Source organism: Microcaecilia unicolor, unplaced genomic scaffold (genome assembly GCF_901765095.1).
Source record: "Microcaecilia unicolor unplaced genomic scaffold, aMicUni1.1, whole genome shotgun sequence".
Classification (NCBI taxonomy): domain Eukaryota; kingdom Metazoa; phylum Chordata; class Amphibia; order Gymnophiona; family Siphonopidae; genus Microcaecilia; species Microcaecilia unicolor.
Window position 1 is genome coordinate 107902 of NW_021963329.1, and position 9748 is coordinate 117649.

Genomic DNA, 9748 nt, shown 5'->3' on the forward strand with positions numbered 1-9748 from the left:
CTCTTAAAGGCCCAGAACACTGCTGGCAGCTGAAAATTGTGAGGCACTCAAGGCTCCAGTACAGAGACAGCAGCCGAGGCACAGAGCTGCCACTTATTCAGAGATGGAGAGCAGCTTAGGGGGAGGGACCCGCAACACAGGTGTAACACCCCAGGGGAAACACTGGGCCCCACCCAGGGTCCCGAAGCACGCTTCTTTTTTTTTTTTTTTTTTTTATCTACGTACAGGGAGACACAGAATGAACCAATTTGGAACAAACAACCCAATTATTATTTCCTATGAGCAAAACTACCTCACCAAACCAGTGAAGACTGCACAGGCTGTCCTTCTACCTCTGCTGAGACTGAGAAAATACTGGCTAGTGGGTGTACTGCACAGGTTATATATACAGTATCCAAAGCTCAGTGTTTTCTCAGTCTCCCTCTGCTGGTAGGAGTGCATAACCCACGCGTCTTGACCGGTCTGGAGGGTCGCTGAGGAAGTACCTTTTGCACTGCCCCAATGTACAGTGACACCCCTGCATCAGCAGTGGCAATGCCAGAGACATTCTGCTGGGGCCTCCAAGAAGAGCCTGATGGTAAAAAAAACACCACAGGAAGTTAAAAAAAAAAAACCTGAGCTGCACCGCTTGCTGAGGCTAATACAATGGTGCTTCCAGTGCCAAGTACAGGCTGCAATGCTCCACCTTCACAAAGCTAAAACAGGAGACAAATGCTGACACCTCCCCCAACACAGCAGCCTGTCTCCACAACCAAGCCTGGTGTTGCTTCTACTAAATTAAAGGACTGCTTCGCAAAGCACCAAAGTTAAAACAGGAAGGGAACGAGAAACATCTTAGATGTGAGGGGGAAGGGAGGAGGGGGTAAGGACTCAGATTTCTCTGAGTATTTCCCAAAGAAAAAAGACCCCCAACAGCCCCTCAACCACTTGCTCAACTGGCTACCTGTTCTCCAACTGGGCCAGGAGCTGTTATTCCCAGGATTACTTCAGGAGCCACAGGGTCCATCTACTACCAATTGCTAGAGACAGAGTTACTGAAGGGCTGTGTATGAAGAGTGTCAGAGGGCAGGGCTCACAGTGATTTGTTCTCTTTTGCCAACTGCTGGCTGTCAGACACAACCCACAGGTGCTAGACTGCTCTGTTGAAAACAATAAGGAAGGAAACATGTTTTCTTTAATTCCATCCTTCTCATCTATTATAAAACAAAACTCATTTGAAATGATTTGTTCAGGAAGACATTTAAAGATTTTCAGTATCTAACAGGCTAGAAAAGCACAGCTCTTACCAGTCTGTGCATCAGCTGCAAATATCCTGCAGATAAGTACAGCAGCTGCAACAGCTTCTGTTAGCAGAGGAATCTGAGTGCTCTGCGCAGCTCCCTTCTCCACAGTCTGAATCAGCAAAGGCAGCAAATCCATGGCCTGCAGTAAGGTGTCACCTGCTTGGACAGAAATAAACTCGCATAAATAAGGCTATTCTTCTAAATGTTTGTGCTACAAAGGAACTACAAAAAAAAAACACATAAAACAAACTACAGCCTATTTTCCTTTCCTACTTCAACAATACATACCTTATTTGATCTCCTTGATTTATCCTCAATCTCCAAGAACAGTAAGGATATTGTTTAATACACCCACCACCACCCTTCCTTTTATTTATTTTTTTTTTGTTATCTACACATTTTTATTCAAATTGTTTTCATTATGAAAAAGGAAAAACAATTAAAGAGCAAGAATAATTGCAATAACAAACCAAAAATATTAAATTTGTAAACAATACACTTATAAATCCAATCTCCCACCCATACCAAACAATACCCAGTACCTAAACCCTTCCCCCTCCCCTTCAAACATAATACCCTATTGTACAGGTGTATCTGCTGTTGTCTCTTCAAACACCATTCCCACCGCGGTACCGCCTTAAAGAACTTCTCCCAGGCAAGCAGGGAAGAAGGCCGAGGCACACACACTGCACACAGGAAGGGCAGGGAAGCAAGGGGGAGGGGATGGACCCAGAACACGGAGTGTACACCCCAAGATGCATGGGCCCGAAGCCCAAGACCAAAAGCAGCTGCTCTCTCCTGAAGAACTATTTAATTGAACCTGCCATACGGTGGGAAAATGTGGGATACAAATGCAATAAATAAATAAATAAATAATTGCTCTTTTTTTTTTTTTTTTTTTTTTTTTTTTTTAAGTAGAAGCCAGAACTCCCTAGGACCCCACAAAGGAAACCCAGACCAAAAGGCTAATATGGGCCAAAACTGGCGCACCCACTAACATGGTGAAGGGTTACACAGACTCACCTACCTCTGCTAAGAGACTGAGAAATAGTGAGCAGGTCAGGGTTGCACAGTCCCTTTTATAGGTGTACTACCCAATAGTTTTCAGTTTCCCTCTGCTAGTAGGAGTGCATATTACCCGCTCGTCGGGAATGGTCTGGAGCAGAGAAGGAATGATTGTTTCTAGTTTTTATTAAGTAATGTGCCTCAAACTAATTTTGGAGTTGGTGGAACAGAAAAACTAGATAATGTAATGTGTTAAACTAGCAGGTCTGTAGTTTTTTGCTTCCTGCTGTTTACTACTCCTGTGCAGCAGTACAACATCTGCTCTTCTCCAGCTTCTTGAACTCTCTCCTGTTTCCAAGCTTATGCATTAACCCGTTTTTGCCTAAATTCTTTAACAGTCTAGTGCAAAAGTCTCCTAACTATGACCTGAAGGCCAGATGTGACCATAGGAACAAGTTTTTCTGTTCCTCTAAACTCTTCCTGCTACCAGTCTTTTATTATTATTACTTTGTTTTGCTTGTTTTTATCCATATGCTCCATTCTGCCTCTCCCTCTCTCCTTTTGCAGTTCAGGAATTTCAGCCAGCACACTATGAACAGCCTAGCCTCTGTCTCAACAATTGTTCCCTCTAATTTTCCCTAATAAGCTTTGCCAATGCACAGATCGTCATCCTTTCTTCTGCTGGAAAAGTGGCAACAGCCCTAAGAATAAGGTAGCAAAGCAATGGGGTCGGAACAAGCATTAATTAGCATACAATGCAAACTGAATCAGAATTAGAACACAACTTTTGAAACTCTAATAATTTTCACATTAAAAGGATCTTTTTCAAGTGACTAACAAAGAAGCATTTCACCTAGCATAGCACATTTTGAGTTTAGAGCTTCTGGGCAGACTCACCATGAAACGAGACCAGCATGCACTGCAAATATGCGTGCCTCACTGCTGAAGTGGCAGTTTTAAGACTCAAAGCTTTCTTAAACCACTCCGACAATTTCTTGGGTACCTCTGTAGTGAACCTTTGACACCAGAGGGTAAGAACTGACACAGCATGCACCAAAGTGCCTTCATGAACTAAGAGAAAACAAAAATGTGTTACATTTATCAATCTCAAATTAAACTAATTTAACCCTACGTAGTTTATGCTTACTGTCTCCTCCTCCCTCCTGGAGCTCAAGCATCAATGTAGTAAATGCAGACTTAGAATGCTGCACTAAACTCTAGCACACATTTCTCTAACACATATGCTAAAAAGTATTTTTGCTCCTGATGCAGTAAACTAACAGCATACAAATTACCACAGCATTCACTGCACTATCAGAATAAAAAGAACACACAGCTGCAGTAATACAAAGCTGTTTACAGCATCGGAAGTAAAATATCTCGAGAATTGACTCATGCACTGACAAGAAGAGAGATAAAACAAAAAATAAACAAACATACATACATGCTGGACTGATCAGGCCTCCCCTCAGTCCACCCTGCAAAAGTTAACTTGTGGCCCCTGTGGGTCCCAGACCCCTCAACAATCCTGATCTCTCAACCCCACAAAAAAATCTAATGGTGGCCCAGTGGCCTGCCCCCACAAAAAAATCCCTGGTGGTATCAATCCCCTACCCCCATCCAAAGATTTCTCTGATGGCCAATGAGCTCTAACCTCTCCCCCTTCCTGACTATACCAAATATACCCAGAGAGAGCCCAAGTGGACTCCAATAGTTCCCAGAACCTACCAGCCCTCCCAGAAACCCTCTACTGCACCACCATCTTGGAAAATGGCAGCATCAAGGTGCATCATGCCAGGTCGGTCTGCCAAAATAGGGAATAACTGCCTTATTTGGCAGGCCGACTGCACAGTTAGGCACCACAATTTTTCAAGATGGCAGCATGGAGGCAAGAGCGAGCAGGTTCACTACTGCCTCCCACGCCTGAGGTGGACCTGAGGGGTCAGGAATGGTATCAAGGGGGTCCACTTAGCTCTCTAAGTTATTTTTAGTAGAGTCGGCGAGGGGAGCAGGGGATCACAGGCCCATGCCATCAGGGAGGTCTTCAACATAGAGGTCAGAGACCAAAGTACCAAAGGCCATCAGGGAGGTCCTTTGGAAGGGAGGTCAGAGACCAGGGGTCCATATAGGCCATTAGGGAGGTCTTCAGCATGGGGGTCAGGGGTCAGAGATCAGGGGCCACCTGGGCCACCAGAGCTCTTCGGCCACCTGAGGTGATGTGGCATACTTCACCTCAGAAGATCCCTGTGCTCCTGCACTGCATATTTATGCCGGCCTGAGATGGTGTAAAGATTCAGCACTGCAAAGAGAGTAATATCTAGCACTTTTTTTTTTTTTTCAAACATTAAAGCAATATTATATACAGTGATTTGCATACATTTTGCATGCCACTTGCACTACCTCTTAACAGGGTGGTTTAAGGTTAATTTTTTCATGCTAATCTTTCTTCCACAATCAGAAATAAGAATAATGCAAGAACAACATACATAACCCACTGCATCAACCCCTCAGGGTTCTCTCTCCCTCCTCACAAAGCAATCCAACAGTCACAAGAAAGGACAACACAGGGAAAGGGGAAAAGTTTATAAAAATAGATATCTAGAATATTGCACCATTGTGCCACCCATCGGATAAAGCAAAAAAGAGACAAGAAATTAGCATCCTGTGCATAAAGCATTGCTCAGGAAACTGGCTGCAGTATTCTCACCTTCCTGCTGCAAGAACGGGATAAAGAGCTCTGCAATGGTCTCACTCAAAGCCTGGCAAGAGGGTCCAAAAGCCACATGGTAACTCAAGCTTCCAATCCCTGAAAAAAAAAAAAACAAAGAAGATCACAATTACCAAGTACAAATGAAGAGTGCACAGAAAGTAGCCATCAAGAATCCTGCTAATTGTGAGAAGCCTTAAAGACTATCAGCAAATAAGATAGTTGCTATTACTGCCGCCCAGGTGGTGTACATTTTGCAATGTCTGTGTGGGAAATTTTACACTGGGAAAACAGAATGTAAATTTTCCACTCATTTGAGTGAACACAGATTTTGTATGACCAACAATAAACTTGGAGCAGCTTTAGTTCCCCCATGTTTTTGAGTCGTTGCAATGTTGGGTGATTGACAGTGTTGCAGGCACCATTTGGAGAGGTGATCTGAATAGAAGGCTACTACAACTGGAACAATGTTAGATTTTTCGTTTGAAGACTCTTGAATCTCAGGGGTTGAATTCGACCATGCATTGGGCAGCGTTTCTTTGATTTTGGTTTTGATGTTTTGTTTTTCTTTTTGGAAAGTGTGAGCGGTGGTTTAAAAATGAAGTAATTAATTCTGATTTGGCAGTCGCAGTTGGGCGGTCTTTTTAACTATGGCTGCCATTTTGTTTCCGCTGTTTGTTTGAGGTCTGACAGTGGAGCAACTACCCTCCAGCAAGTTTGAGTTACTTTTTAGCACTTTTAACAGTTTCTATTTCTTATGTTTGTATGAAGCACAAAAATCAGCACTCACAATCTGACGCCTCTCTCTGGTAGAGGGAGTTTGACCGAAAATGGTAAATGATGGGCAAGGGGGAAAGGGTGGGCATTTGGGGATCCCAAGGGGCAAAGTAAATTGTAAATTCTGAGGCATATTAATGTGATACAGAAAGGGAAAGTGGTGCTAGCTGACGTTTTAGGTTTTCTCCACTGGACACTTAACTTTTTTAACCCTGAATGTCAGGGGTTTAAATTTGCCAATAAAGTGCAAACTCATGTTTAAGGAACTGGTGAGCTTGAGAGCCGATGTCTGCTTTATTCATGAATAGCTATGTAAACATGTGAAATACCCCACCTTATATTTTGGTTCATATCACCTGCAGAAAAACATCCAAGGGGGTTCTAATTACGCTATCCTCATCCATGGTAGGTTAAAAAGGTAATTCAGGATAGGGATGGGAGATATTTGTTACTAATAATCTCTCTGGTTTCTGATGTGTTTACCCTGGTTAATGTCTATGCACCCAATGAGGAACAGGGCCATTTTTAAAGGGGCTCAGTTCTCTTTTGCTCCAACATGTGGAGGGCTGCTTATTGATGGGTGGGGATTTTAACCTGACCTTACAACCTAGTCTATATACTATTTCCCTGGTGGTGCAGTATATTCATAAAAACTGAGCCCAGTTACAAAGCTTTCTTGCACACTGAGATTTATGTGAGATATGGAGATATTTTCACCCAACCTCTAGGGATTTCACTTTCTATTCACAGGTACACAATAACCACTCCAGTATTGATTATTGGTTTGAGGACCCACCTACATTACACAGGGTTCATAACACCCAGATACAAATATAGTCTGATCACGCCTCCATGCTATTGACCTTAACCTTGGCCCTGATCCAGAAGAAATGCACTATTGGCGCTTAGATGACACTACCTTGCTAGACCCTGGTAATGTGACCTATCTGGAGAAACATCTTATGGAATATATTCAACTGAATGACACTGGAGAGGTATCCTCAGGGACATTATGGGAAAGACTTAAAGCAGTGATGCATGGGAAAATAATCGCCCTACAGGCCTACCAACACAAAACCCGTCTAACAAGGGAGGGGCAATTACATGGCCAGATACAGAGACTAGATCAGCAATTGAAGAGGGGTCCCAAATCTCCAACTTTGGATAAGCAACTCCATAGACTGAGGCTAGAGCTCCAGGATACCTAAATTAGCAGCTATCTCTGAAAATCTACAGGCAGCATGACTACAACTGGAAGTCCCGGAAGCAATTTTGAAGGAGGAGCCAGCTGTGCACAGGAAAGAATAGGAATCGTTCCTGTACCCACTACCCACTCATATGTCATGGTAGACCCAGGAAAGGGCAGCCGCCAACGGTTGGGTTTGGGAGGTGGATCTTTTTTTTTTTTGGTTGGGTGAGGGTGGGGTCAGTTTCATTTTCATCTACAGTTTTGGTCAAAACCAGCAGCTAATTTCAGTTGCAGATCTAAGTTTGACAGAAACCAAAGATCCTGATTTCAGTCAGGCTCTAGTTGCTATGAGTTTCTTAGTAGACAAAGATGCTGTGAAAGCAGACGTACTCCTCTAGTTGAGCACAGAGCATGGGCAGCCATACACAAAAATGCACAAGGTATCTAAAAACCTCAATATACAGTGTGCAAAGCTTTGAACAGCAGTTATCAATGCCTTAAACCTAGCACAAAATTCCACAGAAAGCAGTTCACATAAGACTGCCATAATAAGTTTACAAATGTTTCTGCCATTCTAGAAGGACTCAGCTAAAAGGCAGGCAGACATCTGTGAACTATTTGAATTTTGTGAGAGATTTTAAAGAAGGCTAAATATCAATACATATGCTCCTTGGATGACCTCGCATAAGTTCAGTTTTTATCTCACTAGCTGGAATTACTCCTTTTGGTAGGCCAAAACGTACACCCTTAACCACCTGTTTGGTCTGATATTACATGCTCTCCTCACTTATCAATTTCAGTCATGTCCATCCTCCCATTAATCCCAACACACACACAGCCCAGACCTACCATTCATAGGTCCATACAAGGATAAGACAAACCTCTAATTTCTTTGCCTCTCACCTGAAAGAATGCTCATTTTCTGAGCAACAGCTGTCAGTTTTCCCTCTGAACCTACATAGACAAAGAGAGAGCAAAAGGCAAATCAACTGACTCTAGTAATGAAAGGACAAAATCAAAAAGGTATCACATAGGAGTAGAGATAATCCATGGACTTCCTGCTTAGAAACATCATACAAAGGATATTTTCATATCTGTAAGTGGGTTTCTTCACTTCCCTAGAAGAGTCCAAACTAGGTGATATCTATCTAGAAAGCAAGTTTATAAGCAGAGAAGGTCCTCTAGAAACTCTTGAGGTGCTTCTGTCTCTCAATTCTGACATTTTCCCAAACTAAAATAAACCAAAGAAACATACACAGAACTTCCTATTTAAGAAATTTATTTTATTCTTTATATACCACTTTTCTATGGTACAATCAAAGTGGTTTACAGATTACATTCAGGCATTCTGGGGCAATGGAGGGTTAAATGACTTGCCCAGGATCACAAAGAGCTGCAGTGGGAATCAAACCCAGTTCCCCAGATTCTCAGCCCACTGCACTGACCTTAGGTTATTCCTCCATGTTTCTGCACTCATCAGGTGAATTAAAACACTTGCCCAACTAGGAAAAAAAAAACATATTCTCAGATTCTCCAGCCACTTCAGACAATGGGACATAACATAAGGGTCTCCATTTGAGTATGTAGACATTGTTTGAAGAATTAAGCAATACTCTGGAGCTTTGAGATTTCTTCGTTAAATGTAAAATGTTTTTATACCTTTGTATATCGCAACTCCCCTCAATGTTTGCAAACTGAATTTTGTTTGGTTGTACATAAGGGTAAATTGGTTCTTACCTGCCAATTTTCTTTTCTCAAGTCCCTCCACACCAGTCTAGACCCTTGGGTTTGTGCTGCCCTTCCAGTAAGTGGAGACTGAAAATTACTAAGTTGTGATGTCATCACTTAAGAACCCTGTGCAACCCCTTGGCCAGTAAGTATTTATCATCATAAAGCAGAATAGAACAGGTAATTAAAAGGGAAAAGATTCCCCTAGGAACTAATGAATCACTCAACAGAGAACCCCAAACAAAGGATAAAGCCTTCCAGACAGGAATAACAAACCAGCCAAAATAAAAATCTTTACACTTCAGGAGACAGAAAAACTGATGCTAAGAACCATTGGTGGGTTCTAGACTGGTCTGGTTGGACTTAAGGAAAGAAAATTAGCAGGTAAGAACTAAATTTACCCTTCCTTGTCATCCCACCAGACCAGTCCATATGCTTGATATCTACCAAAACAGTACTTACTGAGGGTGGGACATTGAAATTGTAGAATGAGCTTTCAAAACTTCTGGAACCAGGTGACCATGCAGAATATACAAAGAAGCAATAGTCTCTTTAACCTACTGAGCGATTGTCAATTTTGATGCTCCTTTCCCTTTATGGGCTCCACTGAAAAGAATAAATAGCTTATCTGATTTCCTTATTGCCACTATACTTTTTCAGGTACTTCTTCAAAATAAACAAACATGCATCCCACATCCAATTTGTGCAAGGCAACTGCACTACCCTCATTAAAAATATATATATATTTATGCAATTTTCAACCAAGTACTAACCCCTGTTTACTAAGCCACACGGCAGTGCTGACACAGCCCATTCAAAGTGAAACAAGGAAGAGAACTCACAGGTCATCAGTACAATAACATCATCTTGTTCCACCCCCTTTTTACACATCCACAACTACATTTTTTAAAAATTTGTAGAAGTCTTTATTAAACTTAATGATACAATACAAAGCATCGTCTTCACAGTACGCTGCAATACGAAGACGCATATAGTCAAGGCAACAAGGCAAGCGTACCAAACAAGAAAAATAAAGTAACACAGTTTGTCAAATTGTAT

General features: G+C 42.1%; 1 protein-coding gene across 1 annotated transcript in view; it reads right to left on the reverse strand.

Moving 5' to 3' along the window:
- Positions 1–7915, reverse strand: part of LOC115459198 (eIF-2-alpha kinase activator GCN1-like) — a gene marked incomplete at both ends in the record, with an annotated part of 110370 nt that extends 102455 nt beyond the window's left edge. Inside the window, 4 exon segments of the mRNA XM_030189059.1 lie at positions 1287–1442; positions 3186–3359; positions 4996–5094; positions 7865–7915. Of these exon segments, the coding sequence (XP_030044919.1) occupies positions 1287–1442; positions 3186–3359; positions 4996–5094; positions 7865–7915 (480 nt within the window).
- Between the last annotated feature and the right edge of the window lie 1833 nt (positions 7916–9748).